This window comes from Bufo bufo, chromosome 2 (genome assembly GCF_905171765.1).
Source record: "Bufo bufo chromosome 2, aBufBuf1.1, whole genome shotgun sequence".
NCBI lineage: Eukaryota > Metazoa > Chordata > Amphibia > Anura > Bufonidae > Bufo > Bufo bufo.
The window spans coordinates 327,973,928-327,993,815 of NC_053390.1; the positions used below are offsets into that span (position 1 = coordinate 327,973,928).

The 19,888-nt window shown below is 44.3% G+C and overlaps 1 protein-coding gene across 2 annotated transcripts in view; it reads left to right on the forward strand.

The window, feature by feature from the left end:
• The window catches only part of TUT7 (terminal uridylyl transferase 7), a 96,564-nt gene extending 77,788 nt beyond the window's left edge, over positions 1–18,776 (forward strand). Inside the window, exons 22-29 of one of the 2 annotated variants that reach the window (XM_040417003.1) lie at positions 5,467–5,644; positions 6,237–6,284; positions 6,372–6,463; positions 9,378–9,493; positions 10,678–10,982; positions 11,137–11,213; positions 16,281–16,338; positions 17,938–18,776. In XM_040417003.1, the coding sequence (XP_040272937.1) occupies positions 5,467–5,644; positions 6,237–6,284; positions 6,372–6,463; positions 9,378–9,493; positions 10,678–10,982; positions 11,137–11,213; positions 16,281–16,338; positions 17,938–18,005 (942 nt within the window). In that variant the 3' untranslated portion in view covers positions 18,006–18,776. The remainder of the gene's footprint in view (positions 1–5,466; positions 5,645–6,236; positions 6,285–6,371; positions 6,464–9,377; positions 9,494–10,677; positions 10,983–11,136; positions 11,214–16,280; positions 16,339–17,937) is intronic. The other variant, XM_040417004.1, reaches the window with a different exon arrangement.
• The last annotated feature ends 1,112 nt before the right edge of the window (positions 18,777–19,888 follow it).

Below are 19,888 nucleotides of genomic sequence, written 5' to 3' on the forward strand. Positions count from 1 at the left end.
TACGGACCCCTCTCCAAGGGAAGTCCTTCCTGCCGATAACTTGGTTGGTGATTACCACCGATGCCAGTCTGCGGGGTTGGGGGGGGGTGTTTCCTCCTCGGTCCGTACAAGGCACTTGGTCTCCATCGGAGTCCAAACTGCCGATCAACGTTCTGGAGCTGAGGGCGGTTCTCCTTTCACTCCGGCATTGGACTTCGCTGCTTCAGGGTCTCCCTGTTCGTGTCCAATCGGACAATGCCACGGCTGTGGCATACATAAATCATCAGGGGGGCACTCGCAGCGCGGCGGCGATGAGGGAGGTGTCTCTAATCCTTCGCTGGGCGGAAATTCATGTTCCAGCCATTTCGGCCATTTACATCCCGGGGGTGGACAATTGGGCGGCGGATTTCCTCAGCCGGACGACGATCGACCCGGGCGAGTGGTCTCTGCACCCCGACGTCTTCGAGTCTCTTTGCCTTCGTTGGGGTCGTCCGGACGTGAATCTCATGGCCTCCAGATTCAACCACAAGCTTCCCACCTTCATGGCCAGAACCAAGGATCCGGACGCTTACGGCGCGGACGCGCTCGTCCTCCCCTGGACGGAGTTCTCTCTCCTCTACGTTTTTCCGCCCCTGCCTCTTCTTCCACGAGTCCTTCGGAAGATCGCGGCGGAGGGCACGCCTGCGATCCTAATAGCCCCGGATTGGCCTCGTCGTCCTTGGTACGCCGACCTTATGTTGCTCCTGGCAGACGCCCCCTTGCCTCTGCCTCTAAGAGAAGACCTCCTCTCTCAAGGGCCGATCTTCCACCAGCATTTAGGGTCGCTACGTTTAGCGGCGTGGCTATTGAAACCGCGGTCCTAACGCTGCGGGGGTTTTCTGCTGACGTGGTCCGTACCATGATTCGTGCGCGTAAACCGGCATCGTCCAGGATTTATTACCGAACCTGGCGGGCCTATTTGAATTTCTGCGAGACCTTTAGAGGTTCATCCCCTTCGGTTTTCTCTCCCCACGATTTTATCCTTCTTGCAGTCTGGTCTGGACTTGGGTTTAGGTCTCAGTACCCTAAAGGGTCAGATCTCAGCGCTTTCGATCCTTTTTCAGCGACCTCTGGCTCCGCTCGGTCCAGTTAAGACTTTTCTTCAGGGGGTTGCTCACTATGCTCCGCCGTATCGCGCTCCCGTTCCATCTTGGGATCTTAATGTTGTGCTGACGGCTCTCCAATCTTCTCCTTTCGAGCCTTTGCGCAGGGTTTCCCTTCGCTTGTTGTCTTGCAAAGTTTTTTTCCTCGTTGCCATCACGTCTCTTCGGCGTGTGTCTGAATTGGCGGCACTTTCTTGCGTAGAACCCCTCTTGGTTTTTCACCAGGACAAGGTGGTTCTCCGCCCGGTTCCGGACTTCCTTCCGAAGGTGGTGTCCGCTTTTCACCTGAATGAAGATATTGTCCTTCCTTCTCTGTGCCCGTCCCCGTCTCATCCTCGGGAACGGGATCTTCACCGTCTGGATGTTGTTAGGGCTCTGAGGATCTACTTGGATGTAACTAGACCCTTTCGGCGCTCGGATTCTTTATTTGTGGTTCCGGAGGGTCCGCGCAGGGGGCTGGCGGCATCTAAAGTGGTTATTGCCCGCTTCATCAAGATGGCTATTGCTGAGGCTTACCGTGCTAAGGGCAGGGAACCGCCCTTTGGTGTTACCGCTCATTCTACCAGAGCGGTCGGGGCTTCCTGGGCTCAGCGGAATCGAGCTTCGGCTGAACAATTGTGTAAGGCGGCCACCTGGTCTTCTTTGCACACTTTCACCAAGTTCTACAAGGTGAACACTTATGCATCGGCGGATGCTGCTTTGGGCCGCCTGGTCTTGCAGGCGGCGGTTCCTTAATGCCTATGGTGCTTTAATTCATCTTGGGTTGTGGTCCCTCCCTATTTGTGGACTGCTTTTGAACGTCCCAAGGTTTCCTGTGTCCCCCAAGGAATTGGGCGAGAAAACGAGATTTTTGTATAACTTACCAGTAAAATCTCTTTCTCGCTCTTCCTTGGGGGACACAGCACCCACCCATTGTTTTGGTTGCCCTGACGGGAGTTTTGACTTGTTGGTGTTAATTTGGTCGATCCTTGCCTTTGTTTTAACTACTTGGGCACATAACTGGTAGTCGCTCGCTCCAGGCTGAGGGTATAGCTGCTGGAGGAGGGGCTTAACAGTCTTTCACTTAGTGTCACGCCTCCTATGGAGATGAGCTATACCCAAGGTTTCCTGTGTCCCCCAAGGAAGAGCGAGAAAGAGATTTTACTGGTAAGTTATACAAAAATCTCGTTTTTCAAGGGAATGAAGAAAAACTTAGAGGACCTTTCATGGGTCCAGACATTATGAAATAAGTAGCAGGTTATGTAAGGCATAAAGCAGGGATCTAATAGCGCTTACTATTTTTCCTGGGCGCCACTCCGTTCACCCACTGTTAAATTCTCCCGGCTGGTATGCTAATGAATAGCATCGGTACAGGGAGGAGGAGACTGCCCCGTTTCTCAATGGGTGTCTCCTTCTGCCTGGCTGTAGCGCGGTCCAATCACAGCGGAGAGCGTCACAGCCAGGGAGACAAAAATTCTCCCTGCCATTGAGAAACATTAACATACCAGGCGAGAGAAGAGAACATAAGTGAAATAAGTAGCAGGTTATGTAGGGCATAGTCCATGGATGCAAGATCGCTTACAATTTTTTTTCTGGGCGCCGCTCCATTCGCCTGCTGTGCCCCTGTTCACTTCTCTCGCCTGGTATGCTAATGTTTCTCAATAAGCATCTCCTTCTCCCTGGCGTCTCCTCCCTGGCTGTAGCGCGGTCCAATCACAGCGGAGAGCGTCACAGCTAGGGAGAAGGAGAGTATTTTTATTTTTTTTCTCCCTCGCTGTGACGCTCTCCGCTGTGATTGGACCGCGCTACAGCCAGGGAGGAGACGCCCATTGAGAAACAGGGCAGTCTCCTCCTCCCTGTACCGATGCTATTTTTTTAGCATACCAGGCGAGAAAAGTGAACAGAGGCACCGCGGGCGAACAGAGCGGCGGCCAGAAAAAATAGTAAGCGATCTTGCATCCATGGACTATGCCCTACATAACCTGCTACTTATTTCATAATGTCTGGACCCATGAAAGGTCCTCTTTAACAGTCTACATCTCCTAGAACCCATCAGTGAAAAACGCATTATACTTTAATTTTTTCACGCAAGCCCCGTTCACTTCTATGGAGCCAGAGCTGCATGAAAAATGCACAACATGGAATGTGCTGTGAGTTTTGCTGAATGCAGAGAGGATGCCTGAAAAACAATGCTCATGTGCACCGACTCATTGAAATGAATGGGTCAGGAATGGATTCAGTCTGGATGGAAAACTCGCTTGTGTGAAAGAGCCCGAAGACTCTTAGGACAAATTGTGCACAGCCATAATATAGCCGTGTTTAGGGGTCTGTATTACAGAAGCAATTCTCTTTGTTTAGGTCAGGGGTGCACAACCTGCGGCCCTCATCACCCCAATCATCTGGTAACAGACATGTATGTCTGTCTTGTGGCTGCTCACATGTATCTTTCATGTATTCTCCCATTAGATGGGAAAACTAGATGTGTAACTAGACATTTGATATATACTGTGTGTTCAGTAGGCCATAAAAATACACTGCTCAAAAAAATAAAGGGAACACTTAAACAACACAATGTAACTCCAAGTCAATCACACTTCTGTGAAATCAAACTGTCCACTTAGGAAGCAACACTGAGTGACAATCAATTTCACATGCTGTTGTGCAAATTGGATAGACAACAGGTGGAAATTATAGGCAATTAGCAAGACACCCCCAATAAAGGAGTGGTTCTACAGGTGGTGACCACAGACCATTTCTCAGTTCCTATGCTTCCTGGCTGATGTTTTGGTCACTTTTGAATGCTGGCTGTGCTTTCACTCTAGTGGTAGCATGAGACGGAGTCTACAACCCACACAAGTGGCTCAGGTAGTGCAGCTTATCCAGAATGGCACATCAATGCGAGCTGTGGCAAGAAGGTTTGCTGTGTCTGTCAGCGTAGTGACCAGAGCATGGAGGCGCTACCAGGAGACAGGCCAGTACATCAGGAGACGTGGAGGAGGCCGTAGGAGGGCAACAACCCAGCAGCAGGACTGCTACCTCCGCCTTTGTGCAAGGAGGAACAGGAGGAGCACTGCCAGAGCCCTGCAAAATGACCTCCAGCAGGCTACAAATATGCATGTGTCTGCTCAAACGGTCAGAAACAGACTCCACAAGGGGGTGGATATGAGGGCCCGACATCCACAGGTGGGGGTTGTGCTTACAGCCCAACACCGTGCAGGACGTTTGGCATTTGCCAGAGAACACCAATATTTGCAAATTTCGCCACTGGCGCCCTGTGCTCTTCACAGATGAAAGCAGGTTCACACTGAGCACATGTGACAGACGTGACAGAGTCTGGAGACGCCGTGGAGAACGTTCTGCTGCCTGCAACATCCTCCAGCATGACCGGTTTGGCATTGGGTCAGTAATGGTGTGTGGTGGCATTTCTTTGGAGGGCCGCACAGCCCTCCATGTGCTCGCCAGAGGTAGCCTGACTGCCATTAGGTACCGAGATGAGATCCTAAGACCCCTTGTGAGACCATATGCTGGTGCGGTTGGCCCTGGGTTCCTCCTAATGCAAGACAATGCTAGACCTCATGGGGCTGGAGTGTGTCAGCAGTTCCTGCAAGACAAAGGCATTGATGCTATGGACTGGCCCGCCCGTTCCCCAGACCTGAATCCAATTGAGCACATCTGGGACATCATGTCTCGCTCTATCCACCAACGTCACGTTGCACCACAGACTGTCCAGGAGTTGGCAGATGCTTTAGTCCAGGTCTGGGAGGAGATCCCTCAGGAGACCGTCCGCCACCTCATCAGGAGCATGCACAGGCGTTGTAGGGAGGTCATACAGGCACGTGGAGGCCACACACACTACTGAGCCTCATTTTGACTTGTTTTAAGGACATTGCATCAAAATTGGATCAGCCTGTAGTGTGTTTTTCCACTTTAATTTTGAGGGTGACTCCAAATCCAGACCTCCACGGGTTGAAAAATTTGATTTCCATTTTTTAATTTTTGTGTGATTTTGTTGTCCGCACATTCAACTATGTAAAGAACAAAGTATTTCAGAAGAATATTTAATTAATTCAGATCTAGGATGTTATTTTTGTGTTCCCTTTATTTTTTTGAGCAGTGTAGTATTTCAGTTGGTAATACCCCTTTAAGTTTTATTTTCAGTCCTTGGATTTTGGTTGAGGCTGACAATGTGGCCCCCATCCAGAAAAGGTTGTGCACCCCTGTAGATATTCCTGCCAGCAGAATTAATGGCACATCTTCATGCACATTGCATTTGCATTTTTTCTCTTTGAACTCCTTCACAGCCGACTAGTGTACTTTACAATATTGTACTGAGTGGTTAAAAAGTAACACAAACTTTAATTATTAGGCAAAGTACTGGCCAGAATTTGGAAAAAATAAGGAATCTGTTGGTGAACTCTGGGTGGGCCTCCTTCGCTTTTACACTGAAGACTTTGATTTTAAAGAGCATGTCATCTCAATCAGAAAAAAGAGTTTGCTGACCACTTTTAAAAAGCAGTGGACCTCCAAGTATATTGTCATTGAAGGTACATTCGTGTTGATATCCCGCTTAATAATCGGCTATAATATGGCAGAATCCTTTGTATTAGTGTTGCATAATTATGGACATTTATATATGTGTTCCTAAACCTGTAATGTTTCTGCATTTCCATTATTTTACACTGTATAAATGTATATGTAAAAATTAGCAATATAAAAAAATGACATCATTTAGAAAACGGCTGCGCTCCATACAGTAGTGATGAAGCAATCATTAACTCCCCTCACCGATTGCCTGCCACTACTGTTCAACCGCGGCTCTGTTCCCTGCGCCACACATAGGAAATGCTCAGCCAGTCAGTGGCCAAAGTGGGTCGCTGATGAGGCCAGTGATTGGCTGAGTTGGCAGTCCAAGCCATTTCCTTAGTGATAGACCTGGAAGTGGAGAGGTCTGGGGACCGCAGCGGTAGAGGGTCTGAGAGGTGAGTATTTATTGGTACTTTAACTCATTCTAAGCCCATTTTTACATAAAATGATTCCCCCAGAAAACGTACCATTGTCCTCCGAACATTAGACTTTTATATTTTGGATGTAATATGGAGCATACCGATTGTCCACCTTTTCCATTTATATTACCAGATCCTTTTGACTTAACTCACAACTTGGGAGCTGGATTATCCAGGAAAAGTAAGTATTGGAAATATTTGCATATTGTACTATATTATGTATGGATTATCGACTTGATATAAATATTTTATCTTTCTTCCATCATAGTGACAAATTTTATAATGAAAGCTTTTATCAATGGAAGGCGCTTATTTGGCACTCCAGTGAAAGGAATCCCCAAGGAATATCCATCCAAAATGGTGACTGGAACGTGATTGTTGGAAATGTTATTTATAATTATGTTTATACCCTTGAAACACATACACATATATTTATTGTTTCAAATGCGCTTACCCTGGAATTAAAAAAAACCTGGCTTCAGTATGTGGTGTTTACCAGGGGAGATTCTTTTCTACATTTAATATATGCATTTGTTGTTTAAATGGGTTTTCTGGTACTCTAATATTGATGGATTAGTCTTGGGAAAAGCAGGGAGATCAGACGCCCTCACCGATCAGCTCTTCTGCACAGCTCCATTCATTGTGTAGTGGACAGAGCTGGTTACTGCAGCACTGCTCCCATCAAAGTAAGTGCAGAAGTTATCTTTCTGCAATCCAGGATAAAAAGGGAAAGGAATATCACACATGGAGACTGCTGAAGGAGGACGAGCATGGGTTCACTTATCCGCCAGCAGTGTCCTTCATTTTGCGTTTCAGTAGACTGAAACAGTGGTCTGTTCTACATTGAGCTAAATGACACCATATTATTATTATTATTATTTTATGCACTTACAGTACAGACCAAAAGTTTGGACACACCTTTTCATTCAAAGAGTTTTCTTTATTTTCATGACTATGAAGGCATCAAAACTATGAATTAACACGTGGAATTATATACATAACAAACAAGTGTGAAACAACTGAAAATATGTCATATTCTAGGTTCTTCAAAGTAGCCACCTTTTGCTTTGATTACTGCTTTGCACACTCTTGGCATTCTCTTGATGAGCTTCAAGAGGTAGTCCCCTGAAATGGTCTTCCAACAGTCTTGAAAGAGTTCCCAGAGATTCTTAGCACTTGTTGGCCCTTTTGCCTGCACTCTGCGGTCCAGCTCACCCCAAACCATCTCGATTGGGTTCAGGTCCGGTGACTGTGGAGGCCAGGTCATCTGGCGCAGCACCCCATCACTCTCCTTCATGGTCAAATAGCCCTTACTTTCAAAGTTTTCCCAATTTTTCGGCCGACTGACTGACCTTCATTTCTCAAAGTAATGATGGCCACTCGTTTTTCTTTACTTAGCTGCTTTTTTTCTTGCCATAATACAAATTCTAACAGTCTATTCAGTAGGACTATCATCTGTGTATCCACCTGACTTCTCCTCAACGCAACTGATGGTCCCAACCCCATTTATAAGGCAAGAAATCCCACTTATTAAACCTGACAGGGCACACCTGTGAAGTGAAAACCATTTCAGGGGACTACCTCTTGAAGCTCATCGAGAGAATGCCAAGAGTGTGCAAAGCAGTAATCAAAGCAAAAGGTGGCTACTTTGAAGAACCTAGAATATGACATATTTTCAGTTGTTTCACACTTGTTTGTTATGTATATAATTCCACATGTGTTAATTCATAGTTTTGATGCCTTCAGTGTGAATCTACAATTTTCATAGTCATGAAAATAAAGAAAACTCTTTGAATGAGAAGGTGTGTCCAAACTTTTGGTCTGTACTGTATATAGCGCTACTGACATTAGCATCAAGCTGTCCCTAATGGGGCTCTAGAACAAATAAAATAAATAGTTATATCCCCCTTTTTTTCCAGTGCCATTCTCGGCAGGGCTGGTCTGGTTCTCCTGATGCTGTTAGTTTATAGACGGCTATAGGGAATGTCACTGCTGCAGCCAATCACTACCTCTGAGGAGCATGATTGGCTGCAGAAGTATCCTAGCACTTAACTGCAAACAGTGGCAGGAGAATGGCGCTAGAGAAAAGGAGGAGTATAACTAACTTATTTTTTTGATTTAATAACATATTAAGCCATTTTACGGCTTGGCCAAGTTTTTTTTAATTATCTAAAATAGGGATCGACCGATTATCGGTTTGGCCGATATGATCGGCCGATATTGAGGATTTTGAATGTTATCGGCATCTATTTTGCCGATATACCGATAACGTATTGGGAACACAGATCACGCTGCTCTCAGCGCGTTCTGTGTTCCCTCCGCAGCACAGGGGAGAAGGAAGCAGTGTCTCCTCCCCCTGTGATGCTGCTGCCTCCAATGACAGGACGGAAGACAAGAGGAGGGGAGGGGCTGTGGCCGCTGCGCCACCAATGAAGATGAGTCTTTCATTAATTCAAATACAGGAGGCGGGAGCTGGCTGCAGAATCACATAGCCGGCTCCCGACCTCTATGAACGGCAGCTGCGGTCCGCGGTAGTTAACCTCTTAGGTGCCGCGGATCGCAGCTACCGCTCATAGAGGTCGGGAGCCGGCTATGTGATTCTGCAGCCAGCTCCCGCCTGCTGTATGTGAAAGAGAGGTATCTTCATTGGTGGCGCAGTGCGCCCCCCACCCCAATAGTAAAAACATTGGTGGCGCAGTGCGCCCCCCCAGTTCTAATCATTGGTGGCAGTGGCCACAGGATCCCCTCTCCCCTGCTCCTCCGATCGGAGCCCCAGCAGTGTAAGCCTGGGGCTCCGATCGGTTACCATGGCAGCCAGGACGCTATTGAAGCCCTGGCTGCCATAGTCAGCTCCATGCTGCTGTGTGCACAGAGCACAGGGCAGCAGGGAGAGTGCGAGATCCTATTCACTCTGATAGAGATCTATCAGGGTGAATGGGACAAGGGTTCTAGTCCCTAAGGGGGCTAAAAGTTAGTAAAAAAAAAAAAAAAAAAAACACAAAAATATTAAGTATAAATAAAAAAGATTTACAAAAAAAATAAAATAATAATACACGTTAACAATAAACATTAATTTTCAGCAGATTTGTGTAGGAAATTTTTTTTTTTCCTCAAAAATAAAAATACCCAGAATATCGGTATAAATTATCGGCTATCGGCCTGAAAGTTGACAAATTATCGGTATCGGCCCTAAAAAATCAATATCGGTCGATCCCTAAAACAACAAAAGCTAGCTGGCTATTATTTTTTTTGTTCTCTCTCTTTTTTTTTATAGGAATATTTCTTTGATCCAGAACTTTTGACTGAAGGAGAAGTTGCTCCAAATGACAGATGTTGCCGCATTTGTGGCAAAATTGGACACTTTATGAAAGACTGCCCTATGAGGAGAAAGTAAGTAAATCGCTTAATATTCCTGACATAAAAACAATATAACTTTCTGAACATGTATAGCCTATGTAGATGAGATATTGGACACTTTTGGACGCTTTTTGTAAAGTCAGGAAAAAGTGATTTATTCAGTTTATGTATTTTGGAACATATTACCAAACATTAAAGGGGTATTCCTATCTCAGACAGTTCCTATAGAACTCTCTTGAATGATATAGGTAGACGACTTGAGGTCTCTTTACACAGGTCAGCATCCAGCCAAACGTTCATGATCATTGTCCCATGTACAGTCTACTGATCAGCCGTTTTTTCAGCAGCACATTACTCCATGTAAACTAGGGATGTACTGTTGACGTAATATAAAATGTATGAGAATAGTGCTGGATTTACACCAGACATTTGTCCGGTGGAGAATTGGAAATAAACAGTACTGACACTCGTTCCCAATAATCGGCCAGTGTAAAGGTGCCTCTGATTATCGAGTGACTTTATCAGCACATTAAATCCTTGTTTTAGGGCAGCAGATTGCTGTTTACACAGCATGATCTGCTGCCCATGAGCAATGAATCTGCATGAGAGCGAGCGATAAGCAGTAACCATCACTTGTCCCCATACAGTGGAGGTGATTGCAGCATGTAAATGGAGCCCTTTCCTCCACTGACAAGCAGGCAGTTATCAGGAAGGAACGCTTCTTCCCCAGTAATTGCCTGCTCGGTCAGTTCATGTAAATGCATCTTAAGGGCTCATGCACACGACCTATGTATTTTGCGGTCCGCAAAAAATACGCATGACGTCCGTGTGCATTCCGTATTTTGCCGGAACAGCCGGCCCCTAATAGAACAATTCGATCCTTGTCAGTAATACGGACAATAATAGGACATGTTCTATTCTTTTGCAGAAACTGGATGCTCCTTTTTTTTTTTTTTCGGACACCTTGAAATGAATGGTACCGCATACGATACCCCCCAAAAAACGGAACGGACACTGAAATAAAATGCGTTCATGTACATGAGCCCTAAGGGGTACGAACGATCCCATTAATGATTGCTTGTTCACCCCCCACCGTCATTGAACAGAGCCCATGGCCATGCATATCATCATTCTGTTCTAATTCTGGGCAGTGATTCTATCACTGTAAAAGGATGCTTAACTGTCCATTTTTATTTTTTTTTGCTCCTTTTTTTTAGAGTTAGGAGGCGAAATAATGAAAACCAAAGATATGTGGACAAACGGCAACAACGGAAACCTGAAGATAAGGAGTTGAATAATAGCATGGAAGGTGATGGCTTTTATATGGACGGCAAGCAGTGCACCACACCCAAAAAGCTGTATCAGGGGGCCCGGAGCTCTCTTGAAGCATGCAGAGAGAGGACACCCAAACATTCTAGTGAAAAGTGGAGACGACAGGAAGAACTGAGGGAAAAGCGCTGCTTCATATGTGGAAGAGAAGGCCATATCAAGAAAGAGTGTCCTCAATACAAAGGGGCAGCAGGTGAGCAACTCTGACCTGTTGGAGGCATATTTTATGTATCATAGAAGAGTGATTTTTTTTTTTTGGTTAATTTTGGAAGTGTCTTGCTGATATAATTATTGACCTGAATATTTTGAACTCGTTTTTCTAGAATTTTCTTTCTTTTTAATGGTAGGCAGCCCCAAGTCTGATGCACCTTTTGGATCTCCATCAGCATCCAGTCCACTGAAACACCAGGGAAGGTTTATCCAGGTAACCATTTCAAGCAAAATTAAAACCAGAAACAAGGGACAATAATGGCTTTTTCTGTGTTGTAAATGCAGTGCGGAAAGTTGTAGCAAATCCTGGCGATATGACATCACCTTATGACCACCAGCTCTACAGGTATCTTCAGTCCACCCCATTCAAATCATTGGGGTGGGCTGCAGTTCCCTTTTGCAGACAGATAGCCAGAGCCCCTCTGTATAGGGAAAACTTAAAAGGGTATGCAGCGCTGAATCTACACTAGAACACATTCATTCTCAAGATCATAAACTGATGACCTATCCTTATGTGGTTCTTGATTCCTTGCCTTGAAAGACTAATATTTGATCAAATTCTTTATTTTGACCATGCCTGGTTATAGCTTTACTCTACAGCAGGCATGCTCAACCTGCAGCCCTCCAGCTGTTGTAAAACGACAACTCCCACAATGCCCTGGTGTAGGCTGATAGCTGTAGGCTGTTAAGGCATGCTGGGAGTTGTCGTTTTGCAACAGCTGGACGTCCGCAGGTTGAGCATGCCTGCTCTACAGCATGTCTGACTAACTGAATAGATGACTAGGTGTGTGTTCACAACTCCCTGATAAAGTAAACGCTAAAAACTCAAGCTTTCTGCCCTGAATTCAACCAAATCAGGCCCCTGATAGATTGCCGGGGCTCTTTCTCTCAGTGGTGACCACAACTTAGATACTAATCCCGCCTAATGAATTGTAAGGAGGAAGGGAATGAAAAGAAACCTATATACGGAGTGTCATCACTAAATACTGTGGCCAGAGATGGCGGGAATGATAAAGTTCCAAGTTACAGGTATAACCCCACTTCTGAATCCACTAATAAGAAGAGGGCAGTGGGGACAAAAGTTTAATTCTGACTAGATCCACATGGATCACCAGCAGGATATTGGCAACATGTTTCGGACTGGTGTCAGTAGTGAGCCCTCCGCCTTAGGGCTCATTCACACGATCGTATGAATGGGTCCGCATCTGTTACACGATTTTGCGGAATGGGTGCGGACCCATTCATTTCAATGGTGACGCAAAAGATGCGGACAGCTTACTTGTGTGCTGTCTGCATCCGTAGTTCCGTTCTGCAGCCCCACAAAAAAGACCTATTCTTGTCTGCAATTGCAAACAAGAATAGGCGTTTCTGTAATTGGCCGCCCGTTCCGTTTTTCAAATTGTAGAACGCACACGGGCAACTGCTGTGTTTTGCGGATCTGCAATTTGCGGACCGCAAAAACACGGCTTGGTCGTTTGAATGGTCCCTTAATCAGAGCAAAGGCTGGACCGAGTTGCAACTAGCAGCCCAGTTACCATGCTGCTCTGGATTAAAATATTAACTGAGCTGACAAACCATAATCAGCCCAACTGCCGACTGCTCAAAAGGGATAATGGCTACCCTCTGACTAGATCCCAATATATTGTATCAGCAGCAAGGATAGTAGCTGGTGTCAGTAATGTGTCCTCCCCCCTGATCAAAGCAAAGGCTGGGCTGAGTTGCAACTACACTGCTCTAGACTAGAATATTATCTGAGCTGACCACACTGCTCTGAATTAGAATTTTAGCTGAGCTGACATGATCTAATCAGCCCGACTGCTCAATGCCTTTCCCCACTCACTTCAAGGGAGTGGTTCATCAGGAGCACACAGGCAGAGAGCTGTGTAAAGGAAACCTGTCATGTGGTTATTTGATTATAATATAACTCATTATATACAATTATTAACTGTTAAAAAGTACCTTAGATTTATTCACTTAGTGGTGTGATAACCGCTTAGCCTCATAATATACACGTAAAGAAGCCTTGCACTGCATGCTCTTGAGCTGATTTGAGTCCAGCGTGACGCATAACTTTTGATTTGAGTCCAGCATTTTTTCTATTCAGCACTGTAGCCACTCCCCTATTCACTTGTTCAGACGCTCAAAATCCTGCGCATGCGTGCTGTCTGACTAGTGTAATGACTACCATTCAAACTTCATAAAGTAAATTGCGCATGCGTTGGAGATATACTGGCGCGGTCTATCCTCACTTTCGTAAACTAGTAGAAGCGGGAGTTATTTGACGTGGCTAAACAACAACTTGAAGCTTCTGGAAGGAAAATAACTGGCGCATGCGCGTTGTATACGAAAGAGGGTCCGGGAGAATGGCGTTACTGCGCGCATGCGCGGGATTTGAAACGAGACTTCGGAGCCACAATGAAAATAAAAAAAGAGCTGTAGATAATAAGATGGGGCGTGATTTGTGACGTCATTCGTTTATTTTAATTGGAGGGAAAATGAATAACGAGGAATGAAAAGGTACTATATTACTAATGTGAAAAAAAGGGGGAAGAATATACTATTGAAATGAGTCATTACAATAAGGGCTAGTGATAAACACATGACCGGTTCCCTTTTAAAGTCTAATTCAGAGCAGTGCTCAGCTCAGTCAGATTCCACCTTTCATTTTCACAGCTCCTTTGGAAAATGAAAGGTGGAATCTGATTAGGTAACAAAGCCAGTTTTCCTTTACACCACTTTTGATACATTTTTTCCCATAATGTGCTGACCACCACTGGTATCAGGAGGTAGAATGGCTATGAAAGAGGGCAGACTCTGCCTATAGGGGGCGTATGCAGGCACTGACGACACACCAGTCGGATACAGGGGTGTGGTAAAACACACCTCTGATGGTGTATCATCCTATGTTACCAGGAGCATGCCCCCAAATTTGTCACGATCGTGCTATGTATAGGTGAGTGGAGCTAAAGGCGGATATCAATTAAACCAGTTAAAACTAGTGATGTTCAAAGGAGCCACACCATAGTAGATATCATAAAAAGGGTATCATGGTAAATAAGTCAGCTTTTACTGGAGAGGACACATCATGGTAAGTATCAATACCTATGTTAGTCAGCATTGATGGAGGGATACAGAAAGCTGTGACCACAGCACCATGAAATATCATATTTGGTGTCCATATATATTAATCGGCATTAATGAATGGGTACATAATGCTGATAAGACGTGTCAGAAAGAATACATAAGACTGTGACTAGACGCGCCATGACAAAGAATTACTGTAAGTATCATACAAGGGGCCTCGCAGCATATAGTGATATCCACTCTAGATAGTGCAAGACAATAAATAAGTAGGGATAGTCACTGTAATGTCGTCACAACTGAAAAGGCTAATAAGTAATATATAGTGAAAATTACACCACTGCCCACAACTACTGAAACCCAGGGCCCCGACAAGCTAACCGGGGCCCCAACACTGGCTTGATACCACTATATACCTGATTTAGTTGAATTCAGGGCAGAAAGTTTTTAGTGTTTCCCAATAAATAATAATGTTAGGGTGTCCTTTATCAGGAAGTTCCTTTACAGTAACAGAAAAGCACAGTGAACAGTCCTGCATTTACCTTCAGAGCAAGGGTGAACGTTGTACAGTCGAAGGGACCCTGTCATGTTGAACATGGTGTGAGCTGCAGGCTGCATGTTACAGAGCAGGAGGAGCTGAGCAGATTGATATGTAGGTTTATGGGAAAAGATTCAATTGAACTTGATAGACTTGTATTTTTTTTAACCGTATTAACTATGTAACTTGGCCATTTAAATTCCTGCTGATTCTGGGCTTTGAAGTCGAGGAGATGGTCCTATCAGTGATTGGCAGCTAGCTAAGTCCTAAAGGTTAGGAGTCTCCTTGACTTCAAAGCCCAGAATGAGCAGGAATTTAAATGTATAAAATACAAGTTCTACTGAATCGTTTCCTTTAATATATAACGGTCTGCTCATGTCCTGCTCTATACCATGCTGCCAGCCGATTCATGGTGACAGATTCCCTTTAAAAGTGGAGTGACTATGAGCAGTCTACTGTAAGATACTGTGTAAAGGAATCTGCGGATTACTTGACTATATGCCCATGCACAATCCATGGGATTAGCATGAATCTGTAGTATTGCATAGAAAAGAAGTGGGATGACGCTGCTAGTCATACCTGTGTATACTCTAGACCAGGGATGCCCAACCTGCGGCCCTACAGCTGTTGCTAAACTACAGCTCCCAGCATGCCCGGACAGCCTTTAGCTATCAGGGCATGTTGGGAATTGTAGTTGCAGCAGGTTGGACATCCCTGCTCAAGACCTTAGTGCAGGGATAGCCAACCTGCGGCTCTGCAGCTGTTGTAAAACTACAATTCCCACCATGCCCTGCTGTAGGCTGAAAGCTGTAGGCAGTCTAGGCATGCTGGGAGTTGTAGTTTTGCAACATCTGGAGAGCCACAGGTTGGCCATCCCTGCCTTAGTGGCTTCGGGTCTGCACGCATATTGGCTTCATTCAGTGGAGCTAATCTGTGTGCAGCTGACCTATTGGGGTTTCTGCATATAAACTTCATGAAGGAGTGACATGTCATTTGATGGGGTTTCCAAATCTGCGTGGATTTGGTGCAGTGTGCACTGACATTTGTGTGTAATACAGCCCAGGAAGCGTACCCTTTGGTCTTATTCACACACCTCTACCTTTTGCTGTCAGTTTCAAAAATGGACAGCACACAGACCCATACAAGTCAGTGGGGCTATTCACATATACATTTTTGTACACTGTGGCTAACCATGTGCTATCTGTTTTATAACTGATATGTACACACCTGTTGGATACGCTGCACAATTTCTTCTGCGAAATTGCCGGTGGAAAATCCACAGTGTATTACACTATAAGCAAAGTCAATGAGATTTTACAAAATCTCATCCACATAAATTGACCATAGCACATAAATTTATGCTGCCTACTCCCACCTGCAGTGCACCGGATGAAATCCATGACAAATGCGCCTGTAACCTATGTGGATTTTGCCACAGTTCTATATGGCTGTACCCTACGGTTCCAAATTCCAGCTCATTTATATGGACCAGCACTTGCAAAAGAGTCCCATAATTCACCCTGAAGTCTAAAACCATATTACCAAAAATATGTGAAAGTGCACTCTCATATTAAATTGCACTTTACTACAAAACTGCAAATAAAGGCTAATCTGTACTGCCTGTGTTCTGAATCCAGACAATGATTCTGTGCAAAATTTCAGGTAGTACCGTCACCAGATGAGAAATGGAAACCGAAGATGTCTTTCAGTCCTCAGTCAGGTAAACTGTTCTCTAAAAGCCGTCAATTATCAGTTTTTAGTGTTTTTTGTTTAGTTTTTTTTGTAACGCATTAAATTGCATAAAATCATAAAATTAAAACTTTGTGAAAAAGAAGTTGTCAGCACAGCTTTTTTCAGTCCTGAATGTTCTTACTAGAACCAAATCCAGAAAATGCTTGTAGGAACTACAGCATGCAAAGCTTCATCTAGGCTTCATACAAATGCCTTTCACACCACAAAACATGGCTGCTGTCGTCCAGGAACAGCTCCACACCTGTCCACAGGTTGTGTGTGGTATTGCTGATCTGCTTTTTTCACTTCATTGGAGCTGCAGTACCAATCTAAACCCTTTGGCAAGTGTGTTGGGTGTTTCTGGAAGAAAGTGGCTGTTTTTCTAATCCTGGGCGACCCCTTTTAAAGGGGTTATAAGAAATTAGATAAAAAACAGTGCCGCTCATGTTCATTGGCTGTTTTTTGCACTGCTGCCACAAGAGTGTTTCTGTAGAACAAAACAAAAAAGTGGACCTGTTTTTTCTGATGCCATATAACCCCTTTTAAAGTCTTAAGCCGCCATAAGCCATAAACATTTGATAGATGTCGGCCAAACCCTTTCAGTAGGACCAGCCGACCATCTAATGTGTATGGGGGAGATTTGAGATTTCAACTGCCTTATGCTTTTGTTCTTGGGTAAGTAGCCCAAAGGTATCCTGCAATGTCTTTCTCCCCTCTCCCTGTGTGTGTCTATGGAGGGGTTGGGATTGATAGCTGTTGGCCGAATGAGCGTCTGACAGCGGTCTAATATGTATGCCCAGTCTTAAGGCTAATTCAAAGGGCCATAATGTGCATTTTTTGCATCCCTTTTTTGCTGCAGTTCCTGACCTCTGGGTTTAATGAACCATACTTGTAGCATAATAGGCATATATGATCCTGTAAATTCAGGTGACCCATGGTCAGACAGGGAATTGTAAACATGGTGCGGATGGTCAAAATGTGCCCCTATTATGTCTGAATGAGGCCTTCCTCTGAATTCATTTGCTGGCTGATCCATGACTCAGATAAACAGTTTCTGGAACAGCCATAATGCCCTGAGGAACATCTTTAATGGAAGCATTTCTATGCCACTAATATTATCATGGTGACAGGTGAGTCATCATATGTATATACTGTAGATTAACTATGAGCTCATGACGGAAATAAACAAGCCTTGGACCAGAGCACGGGAACCAGATGATTATGATCCTTTCATTAGGTCAACATTGAGGAAATCCTAGAAACCTTTTTAAAATGTCAAGATTAGACATTAGTTAATCTACAGTATATACATATGATGACTCACCTGTCACCATGATAATATGGTGTGGTAGACCTCCAACAGGGTTACGGGCCTAACCTTGCAATCAAGATGGACTGTGCTGAATGTTTCCGATTATGTTTCTCTCATCAGCAGGTAGTATGTGTCTGCTTATGATAAGGTGCCCTTACATGTTGTGGCCGAAATGCAGTAACTACATACAAATTACCATTATCTGCCAGGCTGTACCTCTCTGGGCCCCTTACTGATTTACATTTTTATTTTATTTTTTATTTTTCCCTCCCCTAGGCAGCCTTTCCACTAAATACATGACTCAGGGAAAAGCCTCTCGTAAGAAGGCACACCAGGAATTTTAAGGATGGAAGAAGCACACTGCCAGAGATGTAGCCCTAGGCCGTCCAGGAATACACCTCTCCTTTTTGTTTTTGGAACAAATTTTACGTTGAGCAAAGCATCTTTGTACAAGAAACAGCAGCAATGAAATATTGGACATTAATAACGAACAGTTTCTTTTTTAATTTCAAAATGTAAAATTTAGAAGCCTTGTTTTAATGTAAGACTCTTACCTTGGGCACCTTTTCTTAATTTATTTTATTTTAGCGTTTTAACAAAAAAATCCAGAGAAATAGACCTTTGTATACAAAGTTGAACAATTGTTAAATTATAATTTGATGCCCCACCATTTTAATTGCAGCAGACGTATTAATCTCTATACGGGTTGCCCTTGTAACAGAGATTCCTTGTTTCCTTTTCACAGAAATGAATATTTTTGAAAGGTAAATTATATTTATTGATTGTGTCAGGAGTCCTTGTATAAATTGTTTAAACCCTTTGTGATCCGCTGCTGTATTTACACACATGATTTTACTCTATTGTGTCCAGCTCAATTTTGAGTCTTTTTATGTAAATACCTCATTGGATGTATTGCTACATCTAGTCTTTTGTTCTTTTATTGAACCTCTTCATCATTAATGTATGTTTTCAACATCGTTCTGAGAAACAGCTCTTGATGTATTGCATGACATTTGACTCTGAAAGCGGGTTGTTCCAGTATTTTGCTGCTAATGTCCAAAAAAAAGGAAAAAGAGTTATGTAGTTTACGGTCATAATAAAAAGGAGGAAAGTTCCTACAACGACTTCTATTTTTATGGTACCAAGGGATATGGCATAATTTACATTCTTAAAGGGGTTGTCCGCATTATTTTATATATTAAGGTAAACTGCCGGGGCCCTGAGAGAATAAGGCCCCTTTCACACGTCCGTGAAACACGGTCCATGAGATACCGGACTGGCATCCTGCTGGGTGCAAGAGCGCACCGCGTCATTGGTTGCTATGACGTTGTGCGCTTCGTGACGCCGCTGTTGTACAGTAATACACTCGTATAGATCATACGGGTGCATTGATGTACAGCAGCGGCGGCACGGCGTCATAGCAACCAATGATGCCGTGCGCTCCTGCACTCAGCAGGATGCCAGTCCGGTATCTCACGTGACGTGTGAAAGGGGGCCTAATTGAAAGCACTTCTGCTCAAATTTCGGTTCCAGTGCTGCCACACCGTCCTACCGCAGTGATTAGCTCCTGCAGTGTCCTGGATGTCATCAATGCAGCCAAAACAGTAAGTCACTGGCTAGCCAGGGAAGAGGAATGAGTGGTAGCGCTGGATTGGGATTGGAAAGGTGTGTAAATGCCTTTATTATTTTATTAGAGCCCAGGAAGTTTGTGTCAATAAAAAAACATGTGGGAAATCATGTTGAAAGAAGTAATTTATTGAAAATATTTTGTCGAGATCACTTACATTGGTGGTAGTGGTAACGCCCCCTATTTTTTTTTTTTTTTTACTCACTGATACCGGTGTCTACATAGTATAAGATAGAAGATACTGCAGCACTCTGTCTTTTAAAATATTCCCTTATTTATTTCACCAGACAAGCAACGTTTTGACTCTTTTGGAGCTTGAAAAAGACTCATAGAGTCGAAACGTCGCTTGTTTGGTGAAATAATTACGGGAATATTTTGAAAGACAAAGAGTGCTGCAGTATCTTCTGTCTTATGCCATTTGGGAGCCCAGCAGGACGGGACTGAACACTGCTGGTACCGCCACTACAAGGTTCCTCTGGAGGATTCCAGTGAGTAGTGCTGTCTTATCTTCTTATATAGTGACACAAGTTGTGGTGGACAGTTTGTCTTGGTCTGATAGCTCAGGCTCAGGACTATGCATTGATCCAGTATAGGTGATCC